The following is a 22909-nucleotide window of genomic DNA, read 5'->3' on the forward strand; positions in this document are numbered from 1 at the left end:
AAATGAATCCAAGTCATGAGAAACAAGAACCTGTGCTGACCTGTGGATCACGACGACGCACTCACGAAACTTGACAAGGTCACCAAAGGTAAGAGCAAAGCGCCGAGCCAGCTCCTTGATGCTGGTGAAGGTCTGGACCCCTGGGTGAGCCCTACCACCGCTCTCCTGCTCCTTTTTAAGACGCACAAACAGCTGGGGAACGCAGGGAAAACCACATCAGCATCTTTCTGCTTGCCAATGGCAGTGAGTGGCTGAAGTTTATTTTTTCAGATGTGTTATGCAGTGACTATACCTGCTGCAAACAGAGCACCAGTGTGCGAGAACTCTCTATCTTATCTATCTGTCTGGTCCTGTACATCGTCTCCTTGATGATGTCTCCAAAGTCGTTATAATACTGCGGAAAAAGAGGAAGAAAATATTATCCCAGACATTTGTTGTACATATCAATGTACAACAAATGTGCTTATTCACTTTCCTGAAGAGTAAAGTGAAAAGATCGATGCCACATATATTTAACCTCTCTGCTAAATATGGAGCTGGAGTTTTGCCTCTCCCATATTATCATTGCATTTAAGTCTCAGTAGCAGTTTTTACGAAACACAATTAGCCGGTGATCTGTGAAAAACCCCGGTCATTTAACAAAACTTCTCATCGTTCATGTGGTATTATAATAAAAACGAAAAAGTATTCCATCTACTGAACGCTAAAAATATTTTAAACCCATTTCTCAAATTGCAGCTATACTTCAGGTACCCAGGTATGACATACTGTATGTCTCTTGCTCTTTTTAAAAACATAAGAAAAATCTTTTGTATGGAAATATAAAATACATACCGATAAAACTGATAATGAAATGTTTAATGTTCAAATTGAGGGAGGAGATGAGTCATCTCCGGCTACCACATCTGATTGAATTAGGAAAAAGAGGCACAACTTGGGAAACATCTTTATCGTTCAGCAGACAGAACTTTTTTTTTCATCCAGATGGTTTGAAGATTCTGGAAAAACCTACAGAGCAACTTTAGCTGTTGCTGAACATCCATCTGGATTTTACTTTTCGGAAAATCTGTTGCGTAGTACTTGAATGTAATGATAATACATCAGCAGCACCAGCTGGGGCAAGGAGCCAGTTAGCTTAGCTTAGCATAAATACTGAAAACAGGGGTAAACAGCTAGCCTGGCTCTGTCCTGAGGTAATAAAATCCATCCAGCAGCACCTCCTCTAAACTCACTAATTAGCACATTGTGTTTTGTTAGTTTAATCCATAGAAACTACAATTTGTGGTTTTACAGGAAGTTGTAGTATATATAGCTATATATCTATAGTTGTATTCAAACATTACACTGTTTTTGGCTGTTTGGATCCAGCAGACAAACTTAATGCTGGTGGGCTGATTTTGTTACTTTTGGACAGAGCCATGCTAGTTGTGTTCCCTTATTTCCTGCCTCTATGCTAAGCTAAGCTAACCAGCTGCTGACTGTACCTTCATATTTACCACACAGACATGAAAGCATTATTAATCTCCTCAGCTAACCCTCTCCAGGAAAGGAAATGTAACGTATTTCCCAAAGATGATGAACTATTCCTTTAAGGAGTTAACCTTTACCTTCATGTAGTACATGAAGACCTCTGCTGCCATGCTCATCTCCAGCACGCCGTGCACTATCAGTTTGCAGAAGGCCGCGAGCAGGTTTCTTCGCTTGTGAAGGTCCTCCAGCTTCTCCACCTCAGAGTTTTCACTCACTGAGGGGGGAGCCAGATGGAGTTGAAGAGCGTGGTTGGATGTGAAGTGGTCGAGAGCGAGAGAGAAGGGGAAGGGGGCGAAGTAAGAGGAGTGATTAATCATGAGAAATCATATAACAGAAAGAAAAGAACAAAGCACAGGCGGGAAAGAGAGTTTTAGTTAGTTTCAGGACAATGGCTTTAGCAGGTGGAAATCAAAGATAACATAAGACTAGAGTTATGGTTGTGACACCATGTGGCTTCAATTTTTCACAAGGCTAATAAAATAGGCTCGGAGGTGAGCCAGAGTTAATGGAATTTTCTCACGGAAAGAGATTGCCCTGATTTTATGATTTAACTCAGTGCCCTTGCCCTCCGAGTGATCTCTGATCCAGCAGCTAATAGAAAACACTGTCTATATAACAAAACCGTTACCAGGCAAATCCAATAAAACAATAGCTTTTTATTACATGTTCAAAAACCAATAATCCTGTATTGTATTTGGTTGAACATTTAAGAGATTCCCACCAGGACAGTTATTGACTTCTCCGGACTCTCCCATATTTGGATGCAATATGTTTCTGAAAGTAGAAGCTATTGTAAAAGATAATAAAATGTTTTAGTTATAGTCAGCCATGAATGAATTCATAAGTTTACCTGCAGGACTTTACGGAGAGAACACCCCGATGTATTTTCAACATGTCACTCTTGTTTTTCTCATTTTCGATCAAACAGGATCACACTGCTGTCATCAATTTACCAGCTGCATCACTTTGCATAACCAAGCCTAACAGCCTTTCATACAAATTAGTCAACACTGTTTCAGTCTGAAGATATTAACAGGGTTTCCTTTGTAATTGAGGGTCAATTGTCAGGTCAGGTTGGCAATCAGGCCCCATTTACAGTCAGCAGGCAGCTCTGCAGTGAGTTATTAAGCCAAATGTGTGGCCGTGCATTTAATACCTGCATGTTCTCACCACGGTGAGCTGCTACTCTGAAGCAATGCTTCACCCAGAGCAGCAAAGGCTCAAGAAACAGGAGGCTCCTCTGGCAGAGTGAGAGTGCCATCTACTGTGCAGCACTGCAACATGTTTTCCCCCGGGTGTCCCAAACACTGCCGGGGTACGTTTGTCAAACACACCACTACAAAGACAAAATATGGATATGGATAAAATATCGATACATTTTTCTGAACAGTTGACTATCTTTACTGCACAGCAGAGCTGGTTAAAAGCAGACTGAGTACAACCAAGATTCAAATAACAGAACATACTGTATATATGGTAATCACAGCACTGGTTACTTTATAGATTAAGAGAGAGGAGAGGCCTGACCCCTAAAGCTGGAAACCTCTGGACTAAATGACCTTCCTTTAAATAGTGTAGTAGTTAAAATAAACTCCACATCGAGCAGCTACAGCAGTAAAATGCTGCTTATACATTGATGCATCAGTATTATAGAGCAACTAATTGTGTCAAAATCCTCTCCCAGCATATTAAAAACACTGCTGGGAATAATAATTGGTGCCTGTTGCACAAATAAAGTTCAATTACTTATTTAAGAAAAGTCTAAATCTACACTGATAACACTTTATTTTATGTGTCCAGTATTTTCCAACTAGTTTTCTGGAAACTGTCCTCATAATTTCCAAAAAATGAGCTGGTATTAAATGTTCATGACAAGGATATTTCCTCGAAACACTTACGCCGTTTGGTTCGAATTATAAGAAAAATGGAGAAAAGTGTTGCCACAGTTATTGAGTACATGTTCGTTATATCAGAGTTGTTAAGAAAAAATGATGTGGTAGGTAAGTGGAGAGTAGCTCATAAACACACGTCAGTGTCCATCAGAGTTTCAGAGTAAGACAAACAAAAGGTTTTAATTTGATAGAAAATACCAAACTGAGAAATATGTGAGTGTAACTGCCGAGTCTGTGAAATTTAGGGTTATGCAGCATAAACATCAATTACCAAGCCAATCAAAGACGATTAAGTCTTTCTGGGACAATCTGATGGATATTTAGTTTATAAATTATTTTTGATTCTTTCTAAATAATTTCTAGTTTTTAAGTTTTTTCTTAAAAACTTGAATAAACAAATATAACATACTTAATAAATGTAGCAAGTAACATTTTCTCCTTAATAATGAGAACCAAATTGCATCGGTCCGTCTTGAAAATGTCCTTGTAATTTACAGCTTAATACTGTTATTTTAAGGCAATTATGAGGACAGCTTCCAGGTAATTAACTGGTAAATGCAGCATCTACTCCTTTTACATCACTGAAAAAAACTGAATCTATATTTTTCATTTCAAAAATTTGTTCCTAGTAGATAAAAGATCACTCATACTTCACTGAGAAGTGTTTGTGCACTGGAGGTTTCAAGTTTCCACATCACACTTGCATAAGTTGCTTATTTACCAAACTAGTTGTGATGACACTAAATCATGTTTGTATAATCACATCTTAAAATCAGGTTCAAGGTGAGCAGCGAGAAACTTTCCCCCCTCAGCAGATGAATGTTTAAAAACAGCCCTCACCCCTGCTCTGGCCGTCACAGTCCGGGCCAACAAAGACCTGCATGCATACGAAGGTCAACAGCGCCCTCTGCAGTTTGGGACTAGGTGTGTAGAGCAGCGGGCCGAAGGAGGTGGGGTCCCACACATGTAGCTGGTAGGAATGAGCCGTCAGGACATCGCACACACCCAGAAAAGCCTAAAGCAGAAAAATGAGAAGAAGTTATGAAGGCCACAAGAATGGTGCCATCACTGCCAAAAGCAACACCTGCTGCTGACCTGCTGCCGCACACCGTGGTCAGAGTGGGAGAGACAGCGGTGACTCCTCTCACAGAACAGACGCAGCTGCAGCCTCTGGGCCACAGCCTTCTCCTGCAGTACAAACACACACAGGGCTTCAGTCAGAGGCGAGTGACGAGTGACAAATAGTTCAGCATTTCAAAAAGGGAACAGGGAAGCTAAAACTGCAGACTCAGTCACACTTAAAAACTCTGTCTGTGGCGCGCTTTGCATACCCAAACACACTGTATGCTCTTCATTAGTCACCCTCACCCACCCTCACCCTTACCCCCACCCCACCCTACCCCACCCCACCCTCCCTGCTTTTGTGTCCTCTGTGCCGTCTGTCTTCTTGTTTACTTAACATTTGTCCCATCCATTGCCTGGACGCTGAAGCTCAAAAATGTCACCTGCTGTACATGAGACTTTAAAGTTGGCCTACTAATGCAGCCACTTTACAGCTGAGACTACTTATCAGTTTATATTCACCATTATTGATAACACAATAAAATCATTAAAAACATACTTTTTTTTAAGACAATACTTTTGAGTTCTTTCCATCTTCTCCTCCATGTTTGTTAAAATAACAGTTTTACCCTCTCATTTGATGATTGTGTCACTTAACGATAAACTGTTTTGCAATCAAAAACCACAAAGCGGGTTATGTTTGTTTTCCTTTTTATGTGCTGTGCTCAGAGCTCTTGCAGAAGATCTCAATGAGGTTACCTATATTGATTATTTTAGGAATATATTGTATATAATGGTTTTCCATTAATGTGAAGGAATTTTATATTTTTATGATCCAAATTTATGCTGGAGTTAAGAAGCAGATGTAACTCACTCTGGAAGTGAGAGCTTCGCCGCTCGTGTTGAGAGACCAGAGTGTGAAGTAACAGAGACACTGCAGAACTTCCAGCAGCACCTTCAGACAAAAGGGAGGAGAACAGACGGAGCGACACTGAGGACAGTTATAACAGAAATACAGTGGACAAACAAGTTCAAAACACTTGTACGGTGTTAAGTTGAATTATCAGTGGCTACATGAGGTTGTTCAGAGGACAGTGATGTACCTCAGGTGGTGCTCCTCCCTGGCTGCTCTCCGCTGACAGGAGAGGAGAGAGCAGCTCAAACAGACTCCACTGAGAGAGGTTGTGACAGCTACAACGACACGGAGAGAAGCAGCCGATATGAACGGCACATAAACACACATCACTGGCAGAATGGTGTAAGCTCACACTTCATCGTGGATAAATCTCAATTCTTACTTGTGGAAAGCTCTGAGCTTCTTCAGCACCAGTAAAATTTCTTTAGTTTTCTCCTCATCAGCAGAGAAACAGTCACCCTGCAACAGACAAACAGGAACAGGCTCCTTATTCTTTGCCTACATGGGTGCTGCCTGTACACCAGTGTAAGGTGCTGCCTGTGCACCAGTGTAAGGTGTTGCCTGTACACCAGTGTAAGGTGTTGCCTGTACACCAGTGTAAGCAGTTACACCAGAGTGATTTTCCTCTTCATATTGTTTCATTTGAAGGATTCGGGGCCTGGAGGTGAAAGCCTCCAGTGTTTTACAAGAGAGAAGAAGCAAAAAGTTGATAAAAATCAGGAAAATGTTCATTATTTTTTGTAGCAGAACTATCGAATGACCCATCAAACCTTTCCAGAGGAGTCCTGATTTCTGTCATTATTCCTGTCATAATTCCTGTCATGCCATTAGGCTCATTTGTAAATACAGAACATATTTATATATATAAATTCACTCCTCGAAAGCACACATATGTTCTGTACACACACATACTTCTGGCCACACAGTGAAACGGTGCACCTCACCTTCAGTGAGTCCTCCAGCAGGACTGACAGTTGGTCCACCCAGGTCTGGACCAGAGAGTCTCTGGCAGCCCGGGCCATAGAGCACCAGGTCGTCTCCTCCGCACACAGACTGAGGTACGAGCGGGCCGCTGCCTCCAGAACAGCGGGGCCTGAGTGGAGGTCCAAAACAGCTCCCATCCCTGCCACCAGGCTGGACACTGCCTGAGGGAGAGGACGGGAACAGCACCAGCTCATTTTAAAATTTGCTGACTGTGACATTTCGTGACAGCTGATAATAAGTCGGGCAAATGTCCTGACAGTGCCGGAAAAAGTAGTTGATTATCTGATGACTTAATCAACATAAAACCAATTAATGGTGATTTTAATCAATGATTGATCATATCAAGTAATCTATCTAAAAATACAAAACATGCTCAGTACAGCCACACAGATGTGAGAAGCTCAAGGCACCACATTTGGTCATAGTGTTTTGACATTTTATAGACGACATGATGAATAATCTAATGAAAAAAAATAATTAGTAGATAAATCGATAATCAAACAAGAAAAATAATTGCCCTGGTTACAGAGGCTTAGATACTTTATTTGTCCAACGTTGTGATTTCAGCTAAAATTAGGGTAATTTCACCATTAAAATTTTGCCCATAAATACATAAATACCATTGCAGCCTTGAGCCATGAGAAATGTTCTCAGCATTACCTCTATTACCTCAGTTTTCATAAACATCTGTAATCACCCATTCAATCAATAACAGTGTTTCAGTAATGTATTTTAAATTTCAAGATCACACTGAAGTTTGATTTCATGGCTCCAATGCTTTGGCCTAAACTCTACAGAGTTAATAGTGATGTTAAAGATGAGGGAAGTGTGTCACCCCATTCATTTCTCATTTTTCATTTCTCATGTTATTGTTTGTAAGTTGAAAGGCTGGGAACCAACCTGTGAGTTTTCAGCCTCAGGACACTCGGGGAGGAAGTACTGAGGAATCCTCATCAGGGAAGCAACAATGTCCCGGCTACTGGAAAACTGCATCAACACCAACAAAGAAGAGAAACGATAGGGAGTGTAATGCTCAGCGTCTGATTGTTAGGTACAGAAAGTTCTCCAAACAAAATTAAATATAATAACTAAACTGTGTGGGATAAATACCTTGGACAGTAACTTTGGAAGCACCACGAGGAGATGTTCAGTCAGCTTCGCACAGTCATCACTCTGAATTTTCTTTTCTCTGGCGCTCATTGCCTGGGATGTTAAAATACGAGTATACAAGTATATAATCAAGTAAAATATAATTCAAAACTTGCATGATCCAATATTCATATTAAAATATATTAAAAGTGATGCCATATTTATCTGTAACTTTGTTTTCAAATTTGGAACATTTTCCTCCTCTGACCTTCTTTGCTCCACTCCTCCCGGGCAGGGCTGGTCCCTCTGAGGCCTGACGCACCGACGCCACCAGGACCTCTACAAGCACTGCTTGTTCTGCCAGTGTAAGACCTACAAATATACACACACACACACACACACACAGTGATGACTGCTGTAGACTTTATAGATGTGTTGTGCAAAATCTGGTTTATTCTTCTGAAAAGGTTTTTAGGAGCTTTTACTTATTAGGTATTTAGATAAAGATATTTACACCCTGTGTGGCTGCCCTTACTAATCAGTATATACTGTAGGGTGTTGGGCGATGAAGCTATGGCCACCAACACACACATTTTCTTACCTGGACCGTGTGAGGAAGGGTCCTGCAGCAGTATGGATGTGAGCGCGGCCCAGTCCTTCAGCAGAGCTCCGGCACAGTCCCACAGACCGTCCACCAGGTACACCACATGTTTGTGCAGCTGCAGGCGCACACAGACATGTTAGTTCATCCACGTCAGGGAAGAGAAACACATACAGCATCATGATATGAACACATACAAAGGTCCTCTATGACACAAGGTGTCAGGTTGAATTGGCAGAGCCAACATATTTCACCTCAGACTGCTGGTAGAACTGCAACAGAGCCTTCAGTCTGGCATATGTTTGCTGTTTATGTGCCTCCTCCTCATTTAGTTCATCCTGAGTATCAGCTGCAGGAGCTACAGTGTTGAGAATCCTGAGAGAGACCAACAATATCCAGGTAAACACTAACAAACACTTGCTGTTTGTTTTTTTGTTTTTTTTAAGTGATGCAGGTCGACATACCTTGAGAAGAGCAGCTCCCCTGCGGTGGCTGCGAGAGGTCGCTGTGAAGAGTAAACAAACTGGAGGAGCTGCTTGTAGTCCTCTGGACTGAGCACATCATCAGATGTTCTGCAAATCATTAGAAGTTATGCAAACAGTAGGAAAACATGAAGGATAGCTAGAAGAGGATAAGAACAACAAACATGATGGTGACTAACTTGGAGATGAGAACCAGTAGTTTCATGGTCTGCACTGCCACTTCATTGTCCTTATCCAGCGTCATGGAGATCATCCGCTCCTGGAACACCAACAGTAAACATCATGCATGAACACAAAGAACCATAATCCATGATGCAGCTTTAAGCAGGTTTGGTTACCTTGAAACGGCTGGTGAACAGGTCTAGTTTGGGGAGAAGCAGAGGATCTCCATACAAACCCTGCAAACCTAACACACACTTGAGACGCACATCTGGTATCTGAAAGATGATGCACATCAGCACATTGGTTTCACATACACTAAAGAGCTTGTTTAAAATTTTCATAAAACATTTCTAGCTGTGATCTCCAGGTTCAGTGCAAAGGATGGCGCTTTTTTGTGCTACATCAGATTATGTTTGTGTTTCGTCTTTGCTGTCACTGACTTTGTCGTTCATCATCCAGCCCATGTATTTGAGGTAGCTGTCATTGAGAAAAGCAGAACTGTAGAGCTTCATCCACAGACCCAACTCCTCCACACAGATAGAACGGATTTCTGGAAGAACATCACTGCACAGAAACACAGAAACACACACACACACACACGTTAGCTCCAAACTGAATTGAATGATACTGCAATGCACATAGACTGTCAGAGAAACTGTGAAGTTATTTTACCGATATCTCTTGAGAAAAACTCCTTTGAAGATGATATCCATCATGCTCTCTATCTCCACCCTCTTCTCCTGCAGCTGGAGGAGCATGAGGAAAGGCCCCACAGAGAGTAAGATGCGACGTATTCACAGAGAGCAAAGATCAAATCTTTTCAGTTCCCCTCTACACGGTTAGGTACAAAGAGATGTGTCTTACCTCTGTGATCTTCTTCTGTACTCTCTCCAGCTGCGGTGTGCTTTTCTGCCTCATGGTCTTTGTCTTCTGCACCTTGTACAGTTTTTGACTGTTTTCAATCCCGACACTCAGACTCAGAGCCACGCCCACCAGAGAGCTCAGCAGCTTCATCGCTTATAGAGATGTCACACACATCAAAAACCCAGAGTACATATTAGTTTATTTAATACATTTACGAGTCTGTGTGTACGTGCGCGTTTGTCTTTTCTGTTCCTTACCTGCGAGCGTGCAGGTGTGTCGGAAGGCTCGTACGTAAGAATCGGACAGCTCTGTGAGCAGTGAGATCAGTGTGTTCATCAGGTAACCGTCAAAGATGATGCTGCGCTGACACTGAGCCACCAGCACCGACACGAACTCGCAGAACTCAGAGTGGAACCAGCGACCGTACGGGCCAGACTGTGTGAGAGGATACTCCACACTTTCCTACAGTGGAGGAGGAGGAGGGGCAAGCCAGTCACTTAAAAGTCTCAATAACTTTGAATCTTTACTTTCCTAATATGAAAGAGTATGTTGGGGTGGAGATCACACAACGAAGGATTATCAACCAGGAGAACACAGGAGTTGTATTGACAGGAAGAGCAGAAAGGTGTGCTGTGTGAGGCAACCTTCATAATTTATATGTTCCTGCAGTAAATACCAATCTTGGTAAGACAGCTTTCAGATATCACGCCCAAACTTGTCTGAAATAATTTACAAAGCAGACTGAAACTTAACGCGCTGAAACTGATATGTCGATTCAAAAATTTGTTGAAAAGTTTCATTGACTTGGGGTGTAAATGCTTTGCATAATCTTTTTTTTAACTACTATTACAGAATGCACTTATGAGCGTATAATGTGTCATCCTATTGTCTACCTGCTTGCGTATTTTTAAATATCTGATCGTTGTTTATATAAATTACATATCTGAATGTATATTTAAAATCACTGAAATTTTGTATCTCTGCTATTAAGATTTCTTTTTGTTACTTTTATTTTATTTTCTGTACTCAGGTCTCACTTGTAAATGAGATCTTAATCTCAATGTGACTTCCTGATTAAAAAAAGTATAAATAAAGTTTGTTGCTAGGCTGTAAACAATGAAGAAACAAACATAAGAAAGAAACGGGGAAAAAAGACAGTAGAATACAATAGTATTATGTAGTATAACTCATGGGAAGATTAATCAAACCATGCGGAGCTGCCTAATCACTCAGACCGTGAACAGCCTCCAGGTGTAAATGAGAGAGAACAGACAGACATGTAACTGCAACCGTGTGTTCCTGCAAAACAGGATTCATGCTCAGTGAATCTAACTCTGAATGAATAAAAGTAAAAGTAATGGTACACTGAGTCGAAGAGCTGACAACAAAACCACTCCCAGCATTCTTCTTATATTTACCTTCTGCCAATTTACTGTCACTAGATTCTAAGCCTTAAAACGTACACACTGTATAACAAGCTCACAAATCCCTACACTGGAAACGAAAAAAACTGAATACACGTTACAATCCAAAACGTTTCCATTCTACTCACTCACTCATCGTGTGGGGAATAAGTGACGAGGAAGTGATTTTAGACACAATCATGATTCAATACAACTTATATGTTTATCACTAACTGAAGAAATGTTTGGACAAAAACCCCAGGAGGAGGACGATAGATACATCAAATACATCAAACGTGTGCTACTGACCGTGTCCATGGGCCATGTGACTGTGAGGATCCATGGAAAGGCCAGAAACTTCTTGTACTGCAGACTGGCGACCTGAAACACACACAAACACACAGGTTCAGTTCAAAGTGTCAAAACTGATGCAACAGTGAGAGACGGAGAGATGGAAGATTGAAGACCTCCCACCTCGTCCAGCTCCTCGACCATCTTACTCATCACATCACTGTCCTCTTTGCTCTGACACATCTCTGCTGTGACCACGCCTGGGAGAGAGAAGGAAAACACAGATATGATTCTCTCTACTCTGCATGTGTGTGTGTTGGGCAGGTGTTTGCAGATGTGCGTGTGTGTTGACCGCTTGCCTTTGCACCCAGAGCACTGGATGAAGAAGCTGATGAGATCAAGGAGAGAGGAGTCTCTGTCCGTCACATACGCCTCAACCCAGTCATCTATCACCGCCTGCTCCAACATCACAGAAGAGTCAGACCGAGTTTGTGTTAATGTTCTGAAAATATACCAGAGAATATCAGCTTATCCTGGCTGGTATCTTCAGGTGTTTTTATGTTGAGGAAGTGGGCTCATTCTTGTTTTATTTGAATATCCTGAGTGCATATTAATGTGCACATAAACCTACCAACAGAATGATTAGCCGCTAACACTGGTTAGCTGATCTGAGAGGCTTTGAGGTTTTAGTTTGGAATAACAAAAAGGTTAGAAAAATCCAGAGCAGTAATCTTAGATGTTTTATGAAAGCAGGTTTCCATTACAGAGTCTTATTATCTTACCTGCATGGCACTCCTGCCCATGGTGATCACCTCAAACAGGGTGACGGCCTCCACATGCCTCCTTTTGCTGTGGCTGCCTCCTGCTCTGTTAACACTGCTGCGGCTGGCTCTGGCACTTTTGCGTTTGACATTCTCTGAGCCCTTATGTGCTCTTTTCCTTCTTCTCTGTTCGTTTCGAAAATGGAACAATTCAGAAAGAGAATAACGATGCGTGTGATGACTCATATATGAATGTGTGCTGCAACCCAAAGTGGCAGAATACACATTTATGAATGAGACTCCTCAGCACTGAAGTGCTTTATTGATCAAGTTGCTAATTCAAGAGTCAGTCAGGCACTTCACCCCTCCACCTGGGCGCGAACAAGCCACATCAAACTTTAGCAGCACTTTGGTGAAATAGCTGCCTCACTTCATTTATTATTAAAGATTAAGTGGCCACTTAAGATCCATCGCTGACAAAAACATCAATAATGAGGAATATTAGAATATTTAGGGCTTCAGCTAACAATTACATTATCCGTCATTATCAGTTAAGCTGCTGATTATTTTTCTACAACCCTGTTTCCAAAAAGGTTGGGACAAACAATGTGAGTTGCAAAACATTGAAAGATATTTCATTGAAAATAGCTCAAAGACAACATCAAATGTTGAAACTTTTTTGAAGATATGTCCATTTTGAATTTGATGCCAGCAACACGTTTCAAAAGAAGTTGGGACAGGGTCATGTTAACCACTCTGTTTCATCACCCCTTCTTTTAACAACGCTCTGTAAATGTTTTCCCAGTCTTTCTTGATGTACTTTTTCAGTTGCTCTACAGTTTGGGGTCTCCTTTGTCATATTTTATGTTTTATAATAAGCCAAACATTTTTCAATGAGTCACAAGGCAGGACTGCAGGCGGGCCAGTTTAGCAACCCGACTCTTGCACTAGGAGCCATGCGGTTGTAACACTGCAGGATGTGGTTTGGCATCGTCTTGCTGAAATAAGAAAGGCCTTCCGTGAAAGAGACGTCGTCTACTTGGCAGCATATTCCGCGCCAAAACCTGTATATGCCGTTCAGCATTAATGGTGTTTTCACAAATGTGCAGGTTACTCGCGCCATTTGCACTAATACACCTCCATACCATCACGGAGGCTGGCTTATGAACTGTGCGCTGACAACAAGCCGGATAGTACCTCTCCCCTTTTAACCCGGAAGACGCGGCGTCCATGATTTCAGAAAAGAAATTCAAATTTTGACTCGTCAGTTTTCCCCACTTCGCCCCCCATCTTGAATGAGCTCGTTTCTGGATGTGGTTCATATACGGTTTCCTCTTTGCATGGTAGAGTTTCAACTCACAATTGTGGATTCAGCGATGAACTGTGTTCACAGACAGCGGTTTTTGGAAGTGGTTTCCTGAGCCCTTGCAGTGTTGTTCACTGGAGACTCGTTTTTAATGCAGTGCCGTCTGAGGGCCCGAAGACCACGGCCATCCAAGATTGGTTTGATAAATGTTTTAATGATATTAGGTACTGTAGACAATGAAATACCCAAATTCTTTGCAATTTTACGTTGAGAAACATTATTCTTAAATTGTTGCACTACTTGCCAGAGCAGTCTTTCACAGAGTGGTGAACCCCTCCCCGTCATTACCTCAGAAAGACTGAGTCTCTCTGGGACGCTCTTTTTATACCCAATCATGTTACTCACCTGTTGCCAGTTAACCTAATTAACTGTGAGATGTTCCACCAGGTGTTTTCTTTTAGCATTTCACAACTTTTCCAGTCTTTTGTTGTACTGTCCCAACTTTTTTGAAATATATATAAATATTATATATATTCATATAATTGTCAAAAACAATAACATTTCTCAGTTTCAACATTTGATATCTTTGTGTTATTATCAATTAAACATGGGATTTAAATGTTTTGCAAATCATCACATTCTGTTTCTATTTACGTTTTACACAACGTCACAACGTTTTTTGGATGCAGGGTTGTAGATAATCAACTAATCATCAGAATCATTAGTCAGAAAATAGTGAAAATGCCAATGAGAAATTCCTTGTTTTATCTGAGTAACATAAATAAATTCAGTTTATTCTCATGTATGACAAAGAAAAACAGCAAATCCTCACATTTAGGAAGCTGAAATCAAATAATGTTTGAAAGTCTGTTTAATTATGTTTAAATGATTATCAAAATAGTTACAGATCAATCCTCTCTGAAGCAGCTAATTAACTGACAAATCATTTCAGCTCTAAAATATCCAGACAACTTGTTTTTCCCACTCTGACTTGTCAAAATATCTTCCATGAAAAGGGCCTAGTTTGATCTACAGCTACAAACAGTATCAACATAATGGCGTCATATGGTTCTGCATTATACTTCCCCTCCCTCATGATACTGCTCTTCAACTACTACTCTCCTTGTCACACTAGAGCAAGAATCAACTAGAAACGGTTTCACAGTTAGACAAAAAAACCTACCACACTTTTTCGTCTATTCTCATTCCCCGACTCATCCTCTGAATGATTGACAGCACCAGAGGAGTTTGCCTCATCATGGGAGCTCTTACTGGGAAACAAAAACATGAAATTAGACTGAATGAATAAAAAATATAGATTACTATTCAAGGACTTTCTATCAATTAACAAGATAAATTGTCTGTATTTTGGTAGTAGATGCTTACTTCTGCTCTGAGGGCCTGGATGCAGCTGTGGCTGAGGGCTCTGGTATCATCTCACTCCTCAGATTTTTACACAGGGCTCAGGTGTGTGTCTCTGCATCTGGAAATACAGCACGATCAGTGTTTGGTCTGAGAGTTAGGGTAAAAAGAAAAAAAGGATTTCTGATCAACATTAATCCTGCATCTCCATAGAGAGAGGAGGTTGCTATGATCATGAATATCTGGGCAATTATGACCACATGTCCAGTCTCAGGGGTGGGTTGCTCAATCTGTAAAGCATTGATACTGTCGCTATGAAGGCTTGTTTTGAGTATCAATACAATGTCAATAAGATCAATACCAATAACATGAACTCTTCTTAACGCTGTTGTGTGCCTGTTTAGTTGACAGAATTCACATAATGAACGTTTGTTATTTACATTGTTATTTGTTATTATAGTCATATGTAAAAAGGAAATAGTAAAAACAAATGGTTGGCAAATTAATTTATGTTAGCCTGTTCATAATGCACTCACTTAGGACTGCCTTTATTTTCGCAATTGATTAATGTGACAATTATTTTTTTGATTACTCAATTAATCATTTTGTCTATTATATGACAGTAAACAGTGACAACATTCCTGTTATATAATTTCCAAGTGTCTCATTTTGTCCAAAATCCAAATACATTCAGTTTACCATCATGTGTGACAAATTAAAGCAGCAAGTCTTCACATTTGAGAAGCTAGAAACAGCCAATATTTGACATTTTAGCTTTAAAAACGACTAAAACAATCACTTGTCCATCAAAACATCTCGGTTAATCGGTTCATCGTTGCATTCACCTCATAAATCATGGAATATTTCTTTATTACATGAGCTCTTTTTAACAGTTTTAACAGTGATTGTGGCCCTAGGCTCAAAATCAAATGGTGTGGTATAACCCGGCTCTACTCTCCAGTGGGAGAGGGGGGTCACAGGGTGGTTGCATGCCCCTTCCACTGGGAGGAGCTGGTCTGGCTTTAAAGGGTTGCTCAAGGACACTTAGACGGAGCAGGTTTTGGTTCCCATGGGAGTTGCATCTCTGTTCAGCAATTTATTTAGCTACCGCATATTTTTACACAAACTGAAGTATCAGTCATCATTTCCTGAAGTAGTCCTGAGGTGAGTACAATGTCTAACAAAGATTAAAGCTGACCGGCCGGTAAACAGACATCTCAACCGCTCCCAAACTTTTCACACTTACCCTCTTTACATTTCTTCATTCTTCCGTCACGTTCACTGATGTGTGATTTTAAATCCGAAAGCTGTCAGACTAATAAAACCCAAACACCTCAACGAATTTATCCTCCTTGTTTTCCCCAGCTCTCACAGTCAAGTTGACGGACAGCCTAACCCCTCCCGATTGGCTGGTATGCCGAAGCGGACTTATGTGATTGGGTGTCCTGAACCGTCGCTCATAATTAAGTCCCTCCCCCCGCCGACTGTCACAGACAGTCGCCGTCCGGTTTGGTTTTGTGCATACCCCAGCAGCACTGTAAACATCTGTAGGAAACTTCACACGCATGACACATTAGCTTCAGTAGGTTTACGTGAATCATAGGCTCATAATGCTTTTATACGGCCTCAGTAAACTCTAATCCAGCTCACCATGTTGTAGCCTGTCCCTCCTGCGTTTACTCTAGTGCAGAATATCCCACAGACCTGACTCTGAATGTGCCTCTTTCGTGTTTTAATTAACCAGGAGTTGTTAATTCAGAAGGGAGCTGTCATGGTATTTCCTGATTTAACATGTTGCAGGAACTGAACAGCAGGGGGAGCCATTTACATATCAAAGGCTCACATTTTTTTCTAGTCTGCCTAAAAACAATAGTCAGGCGCCCTTATAATCACTTCAACAAGGGTTCGCTTGTTGTGATCATTCCTCCTCATAAGATTCCTTCTTAATGCACCTTCATTGTAAGTGATGTAAGACAAAATCCACAGCTCTCTTTCTGCGAAATAATACGTTTCAAATTTTATCTCAAGTTAATATGTTATTTATTATTTATACTAAGTTAATATGAGGCTTTTGTTATAATCAGTGATCTATCCCTTCATCTCAGCTCAACAACACAGTTCACAAGGACACAAAGAGGGATTTTTTTTTAACTAAAAACACTGTGGACCATGCCCACTTGGTTGGTTGAAGGGATTGTGTAATGGTCACTACAACCAGTAAAAAGGATTACAGCAAGCCAAACCTGTTCCAATGAATACATGGGCACGTGACTACTGTTTTTAAGACAGACTTGAAAAATGGTGACACTATCCTGCAAGTTTACAGCAGTGATTTTGTTCTCTCCTTGCTTTACAATTTCCTACTTATACTTACATACTTTTACTTTGCTGCTATCTGCTGTGGCAGCAGCATCACATCAAAGCCAGTGACACCAACAAACTGAACAAACTGACCAGGTAGGCTGGGGGACTTCTCTGGAGCCACTCGAGTTGGTTGTCGGGATATCAGATTAATCTGATCTTTCAAGGTTCGTGCGGCTCTACAAGATGGTGCCTCAAGATTAGCTAATTATGCAGGTACCTCAATTACTTTCATAGTACAGATCTGCACTTCATTAAATCACCACAAACTGCCACAAAGATATTTACTTGGCCTCGTTGTGGATCCATGACTGCTGAGTTAGAGCAGCACATATTATTATGTCCTGGATTTAAATTTAGATTTGTCATCTAAACATTCAATCTGTGAACTGCACTCTAGCATCAAGATTAGTGATGCTGTTTATGCCAAATTCATTCCCCACCTATGCCATGTAAATCCAAACAAAAATCTAAAATTTTTTGCCTCTTTTTATGTGGCAGTAGAGGAAATTAGTCATTGTCAGAATTTGTTGTGTTGTGGTTTCAGAGTGATGGAGACAGAGAACAATTCGATTCAAAATCTGATGCAGATGATTTATTTTCCTGTGCAACTTTCATGTTTCCCCTGAAATGATGTACAAATGGCTTGATACAATAAATAGTGAATGTAGCTGCTGTGAATGAGGAGAAAAATTCCCCGGGGGAGTATGTCCCCTGAATATAGACTGTGCCCTCCGCCCCTGGGCAAATGCTTTGAGCAGCGAGTCCCCGGTTCATCTTTCGGCCAGCCAGACTCTTGGCTGCATGTCATTCCCCTACTCTCTACTCCTGCATTCCCTGTCTCTCCACAATGTCATGTCAAATAAAGGCATAGTTGTGCACCTACACACACACCTATGTACAGCCGCAACAATTAGTCGATTAATTAACTAGAAGATCAAAAGAAAATTAATTAGCTGCTTTTCTTTGTCACATCTGATGGGATATTTTTGGGTTTTGCATGGTTGATTGAATAAAATAAGAAATCTGAATACAAAATCTGGGAAACTATAGCAGGCACATTTTATGCAGAATGATTCATTGATTGATCAGTAATGAAAATAATCTTTAGTTGCAGCCATACACCTGTGCTTTACTTGCCATGACAGGTGAAAATGTCTGCCTTAAAGATCTGTTCTTCGAGATGACCACGTCTACCTGGTGTAACCAAATTGTCTGAAGTGAGGACGTACACATTACCATGACAGGCGTAGACAAAACACACCTCCTATTGCATTCAATTTTATTATTTCATGTAAGGTTAAAAAAAATTATAACAGTAGTGCAAGGAGGGATTCAGCAAACTTACATTCATTTCTAAACAACTGACTCACTGTAGGGGTTAATATTGGCCAGATTGAGGAGGGCAATATAAAAACCTAGATGATTTGTAAATGAAGAAGGCTTTCCAATCCCACCACCAATCAGTTGAATTGACTTGTGTAGCACCTTTTCACAGTCATAACAACATCAGTTCATTCAGAAGCAGGAGACTCCTGAACAAACCCGGTGCATCATAACGTCAGGGTTCCTAGAAACAGAGGAGTTCGTCAGGGTGAGTCAGGACAGGAACTGGGACATGAAGGTCACAGCCTGGTGAAGGTCCTCCGTCAGCTCCTCGGGTAGAGACAGCACCACCGATGTCAAGCTTTGAGTTATTTCTAATATCCTACAAGCAGAATAATACACGGCTGTTATCAGGTTGCTGCATTAATCATCATCTCCTCCATCTCCTCCTGAACGTTTGCATATTAACTCACCAGTTGATGTAGTGGGCCGCCAGCTGAGGTTCATGCCTGGAGCCTTCGTCTATCACTAGAGACTGTTTCATCTGTTTGAAGTTGGCCTCAATATCTTTCTTTATTTCAGAGAAGACCTGAATTCCTCTGAAAGAGCTGATAACTTGCTGCAAAAAAGAGATGGTAAAAAAATCAGTTGAAAGGAGAACATTTTTTAAAAAACAGGGCATTATTGAAAAGAGGAAAATTGTGATTTATTCTCCTCACATATATAACTGAGAGCTGGTGGGCGATGTATTTATGACTTCCAAGGTGTCTGATGTCTTCCTCTAGCTGTTGACTCAGCACCAAGAGCTGGTTCAGTTTGGCAATGTGGAAGAAGTATTCTGCAACAGAAACAGGAGTTGCACTCTTTTGGGAACACAGGAATGTGTTTTCATCATGTAACTAACCTGCAAGGAGGGAGTGGTCTTAACTATGTTATTTTGGTAACTGCAGGGCATCCACATGTAACATGATAAGCACGAAAAGATTGTACATTATTACTGTGCAATATCCAGAGGTTGTGCAGGATGTCCAGGCTTTCATTACCAGCAAATGCATTTCTTCAATTAGAAACACAATTTTGCTAGCAGTTTCAAAGGCTTTCATAAACTTATGCATGTGATACCCTGTGATTAAAAATTAAAACAGACTGAAAAATGTATCTTCCTCCTGGCGCTGCAGGATGGGGATATATTTCTTCTCTCACCATCCATCGGCGGCCTCTCCAACATTTCCACGGGGCTGCCTTGAATTAGGAACACCTCTACACGAGGAAACATTGCTGACAGACCCACTATGTCCAGGTAGTCCTGAGGAAACACAAAAACCAATTGATTTCTGGTACAATTATCTAAAATTCAAGTTGATAATGCTTTATTTTACCTGTCTATTATTTCCCAATAATTAAGGAAATAATTAAGGACATAATTTAATAGGGTTCTGTTTAGTGTCTGATGTGATACCTCCAGCTGTGGCATAGGCTTTGGTAGATGTTCAAGGCACTGCAGCATCTGGTCAAGAATCTCTGATCCTTTAAGAATAAAGCACAGAAATGTCAAACATACAGGAGCTACTCAAGTCAAATGAAACTCTGTGATTCTTTGCCACTTTCACCTTGAGCCTGGAAAGTGTCTGACTCCTCTGGGCTGCAGCCTTGTCCTAACTGCTCCTGGAACTGTGACATAGAAAGTATGAGTCACAGGAAAAAAAGGAGGCACGTCTATACAGAGCGATGCGAAATGCTTAAGAACACCGAGACAGACACAGTGGACATGAAATCAGCTTATACAGTATGTCTTGGGATTTTGAGGCAAATCGCATTTAAGCTGGCAAAGACCTTCTTGAGTCTAATGCTGCCTTTGAGTGCTATTGGGCGAGCATACAAAGACATTTGAAAGAGGTCAATAGTACAGGGGGGAAAAAAGTGGAAATGACTTATGGTTGGGTTTTGATTCAAGCAGCTTGATGTGAATTATGGTGTAGCAAATTGAAAAACCTTAGATGAAAAATAAACTGACCCTGAGACTGGGCCCCCCTTTAACAGCTCATAAACATACTTAACAATGTTTTATTAACTTTATACCTACAGTATATGCATATGATTTTTACTGTTCCAGAAGTCAGCTACAGAAAATGATGCAATACTTCTGTTTGGGTAGAAACATCAGCTTAAAACATGGTTAAATGGAGAAGAAGTTAATATGCTGTATCTCTGTGATTTGTTTTGACAGTACTTTGTTTGCAGCATTACCCCTCCCATATCTTAAATAAGTGTATTTAGGACTATTACTGGACTTCTGCAAAAGTTTGTTCATAATTCATAAGACAACTCACAGGGAGTTAGACCTTGCTGGATAATGTACATTTATTTTAATGACATTTATTTGTCAGTGAATAACTTATCTAGTATCAGTGAATAACAACCTCATCATATCATTATTCATTGTTATTTTCACACACACAACAGTGAGGTCTGTGGGACCCTGGACAATGAGTAATTACAGCTGATGCCAACATAAACACAAGGGTTGAAGGAGATGGTAAATGCCTCCTGAGTGTAGTTGTATGGACATTAATTTGTACATCAGCTCAATGTCAGTGTCAGTTTCATAGAACATGATCTATGGCTAACATTAGCTGATATAATTAAGACACTGCACACCCTGCTAACTGCCTCTTGTTTAATGGCTGTGTATAGTGCATTAGATGCCTGTTTATTTGCTTTGGTTTCGCTGATGGAGATGCACTTGTGGTTAACTAGTTTTTGATGGAACACGTGACTTTTACTTACATTTTTTCCTGACAGTCAGATATAAATTGATGCAAACTGAGGAGAAAGTGGTGGGGATGAATGTGGGCTTTGTCAGCTAAGGTGAAGGGGATGCATTTGGTGCTCAGGTTACTCTACCTGCTGCATCTGTGCCCTGATGAGGAGGTCCAGTTGCCCACAGAGACACAGCATCTCCAGGCCCACCTGCTCTGGACCCAGCTGAACAGGCATCAGAGATCTCTTCACCTGTAGCTCCACTAACCACAAAGCAAATCCACATCAGTAGGCCTGTCTGACAAACCCCTCCTTTCCCTTCACCCCTTAATAAACACAAAGCGCATCCTGTGAAACAATGTGCATATGTCATGGCTCCTGCAGGTCCAAGGAAGGATGGTTGATGGACACTGAAGGGGAGTGGTCAATGTGTTGAAATGAGACGGAGCCCGTTTCCGCAGGACGCACTCCTCCGAGTGGTAATTTAATCTGAACACTTGAAACGTTTCCACAAACAGCGAGATAAAAACGAGCGGGTGATGCAGGGACTTACCTTTGAACGCTTCATGGTAATCGCACGGCTGACAGAGCGGCTCTGATGTGCTTACTGCCATATCTGACTGGAGCCGGCTGTGATTATCACACCTATTCACCTAAATCTGTCCCGCTGATAAAAGCCATATGAAGCTCGTGAAAGCGCGGGCAATAGCCTGGTCGAGGCTATAGAGAAAAAAATAGATAAGAGTCTATTTATTTTATTTCATTTGGTCGGAATTATCTATCGCAAAGGGTGCGTTCGAGTGTCAAACGTTCAGGCAGGGTGAATAAACGCCGACACAATCTCTCCTCATCCGTAATTCGTCGTTTCCTCGCAGGTGACGATGCTCACACACAGCGGCAAGGTGATGAATACATCCATTACCCCCAGGTAGATCCATGAAGCTGATGAAACAAGAGTAAAAAAAAAAACAAACACCCAAAACAATGCCCACGCCCTTTGCAACAACAGTCGTGCAGTAACCGTCTGTGATTTGCAGTTTTGAACGCCCCTCGCCCCCCCTCACACAGACTGAGGACCAGCCTTACACAATGATGTCATGTTTTAGGGATGAGGAGCAAAGCATCACTTGGTTGGGATGCACCTTATAAAGCAGAGGTGTTTTCCATAGGTTTGTTGTTTCCACAGTACTAACAACCACAGACAAACCTGACCTATAGTGGTGGAAAGTAACCAACTACATTGACATTTTCAGGTACTCATCTCATGTATTTTCATTTTATACTGCTTTGTATCTACTCTATTACACTCAGAAGGAAATGTACTTTTTACTCCTATTTATTTCCTATGCTTCACCTAACAATTATCATTATTGATGACTATGATTATTGATTCTGCTGATTATTTTCTCATATGTAAAAAAAACATTTAAACAAAACTAAAACCAAAGGTGACATCTTATTGTTTTTGTTTGACCAACAGACAAAAGAATGGCAGTGCTATGGGCTCACCATTATCTCCTATTGTGGCAGTCCTCTACATGGAAGTAGAAAGCAGGGCCCTGAATGCAACCTAGCTGCCGGGGGTGTGGGGTGCGGCTAACTTTCCCCCAGAGGGCCCTGCGACCAGCCAGCAAGCTAGCTGTAGGGGGAGGCCTTACTCCCCTGCACCTTAGGGTCAAATTAGTGTCAGCATGACTTTGATCTTGTAAAGTACTAATAATTTGTAGTTGTAAATAAATCTTTGTTAACCTGTAAAA

The 22909-nt window shown here is 41.1% G+C and overlaps 2 protein-coding genes across 2 annotated transcripts in view; both read right to left on the minus strand.

Moving 5' to 3' along the window:
* Positions 1-16015, minus strand: part of LOC111218176 (cohesin subunit SA-2-like) — an 18123-nt gene extending 2108 nt beyond the window's left edge. Inside the window, exons 1-28 of the mRNA XM_022740329.1 lie at positions 15952-16015; positions 14730-14826; positions 14527-14614; positions 12059-12223; positions 11636-11732; positions 11460-11536; positions 11295-11366; positions 9840-10044; positions 9583-9734; positions 9391-9464; positions 9159-9282; positions 8895-8993; positions 8736-8815; positions 8539-8646; positions 8329-8449; positions 8075-8192; positions 7742-7845; positions 7495-7587; positions 7285-7371; positions 6309-6545; positions 5783-5859; positions 5588-5675; positions 5359-5439; positions 4518-4610; positions 4263-4437; positions 1608-1744; positions 293-394; positions 41-192 (exon numbers count right to left, since the gene is read on the minus strand). Coding sequence (XP_022596050.1) covers positions 41-192; positions 293-394; positions 1608-1744; positions 4263-4437; positions 4518-4610; positions 5359-5439; positions 5588-5675; positions 5783-5859; positions 6309-6545; positions 7285-7371; positions 7495-7587; positions 7742-7845; positions 8075-8192; positions 8329-8449; positions 8539-8646; positions 8736-8815; positions 8895-8993; positions 9159-9282; positions 9391-9464; positions 9583-9734; positions 9840-10044; positions 11295-11366; positions 11460-11536; positions 11636-11732; positions 12059-12223; positions 14527-14614; positions 14730-14779 — 3056 coding nt within the window. The 5' untranslated portion in view covers positions 14780-14826; positions 15952-16015. The remainder of the gene's footprint in view (positions 1-40; positions 193-292; positions 395-1607; positions 1745-4262; positions 4438-4517; positions 4611-5358; positions 5440-5587; positions 5676-5782; positions 5860-6308; positions 6546-7284; positions 7372-7494; positions 7588-7741; positions 7846-8074; positions 8193-8328; positions 8450-8538; positions 8647-8735; positions 8816-8894; positions 8994-9158; positions 9283-9390; positions 9465-9582; positions 9735-9839; positions 10045-11294; positions 11367-11459; positions 11537-11635; positions 11733-12058; positions 12224-14526; positions 14615-14729; positions 14827-15951) is intronic.
* A 2016-nt stretch (positions 16016-18031) lies between these two features.
* On the minus strand, positions 18032-22158 carry LOC111218175. The gene is made up of 8 exons (XM_022740328.1): positions 21706-22158; positions 21297-21415; positions 20003-20063; positions 19852-19919; positions 19596-19698; positions 19112-19230; positions 18866-19011; positions 18032-18774 (listed from the first exon to the last, which is right to left on the minus strand). The coding sequence occupies exons 1-8, from the start codon at positions 21764-21766 to the stop codon at positions 18666-18668; spliced, it is 786 nt and encodes a 261-aa protein (XP_022596049.1). The 5' UTR covers positions 21767-22158; the 3' UTR covers positions 18032-18665.
* Positions 22159-22909: the final 751 nt, after the last annotated feature.

This window comes from Seriola dumerili, unplaced genomic scaffold (assembly GCF_002260705.1).
Source record: "Seriola dumerili isolate Sdu_G_001 unplaced genomic scaffold, Sdu_1.0 BDQW01000052.1, whole genome shotgun sequence".
Lineage (NCBI taxonomy): Eukaryota > Metazoa > Chordata > Actinopteri > Carangiformes > Carangidae > Seriola > Seriola dumerili.

What these genes read in the sequence shown, in the direction of transcription:
- LOC111218175 (XM_022740328.1), bottom strand. Translation starts at nt 21,766, where the DNA reads ATGGCAGTAAGCACATCAGAGCCGCTCTGTCAGCCGTGCGATTACCAT. An exon ending in AGCCTATGCCACAGCTGGAG is followed by an intron (nt 19,699 to 19,851) that starts GTATCACATCAG and finishes GTGTTTCCTCAG; the next exon opens with GACTACCTGGACATAGTGGG. An exon ending in ACCAGCTCTCAGTTATATAT is followed by an intron (nt 19,012 to 19,111) that starts GTGAGGAGAATA and finishes TCTTTTTTGCAG; the next exon opens with CAAGTTATCAGCTCTTTCAG.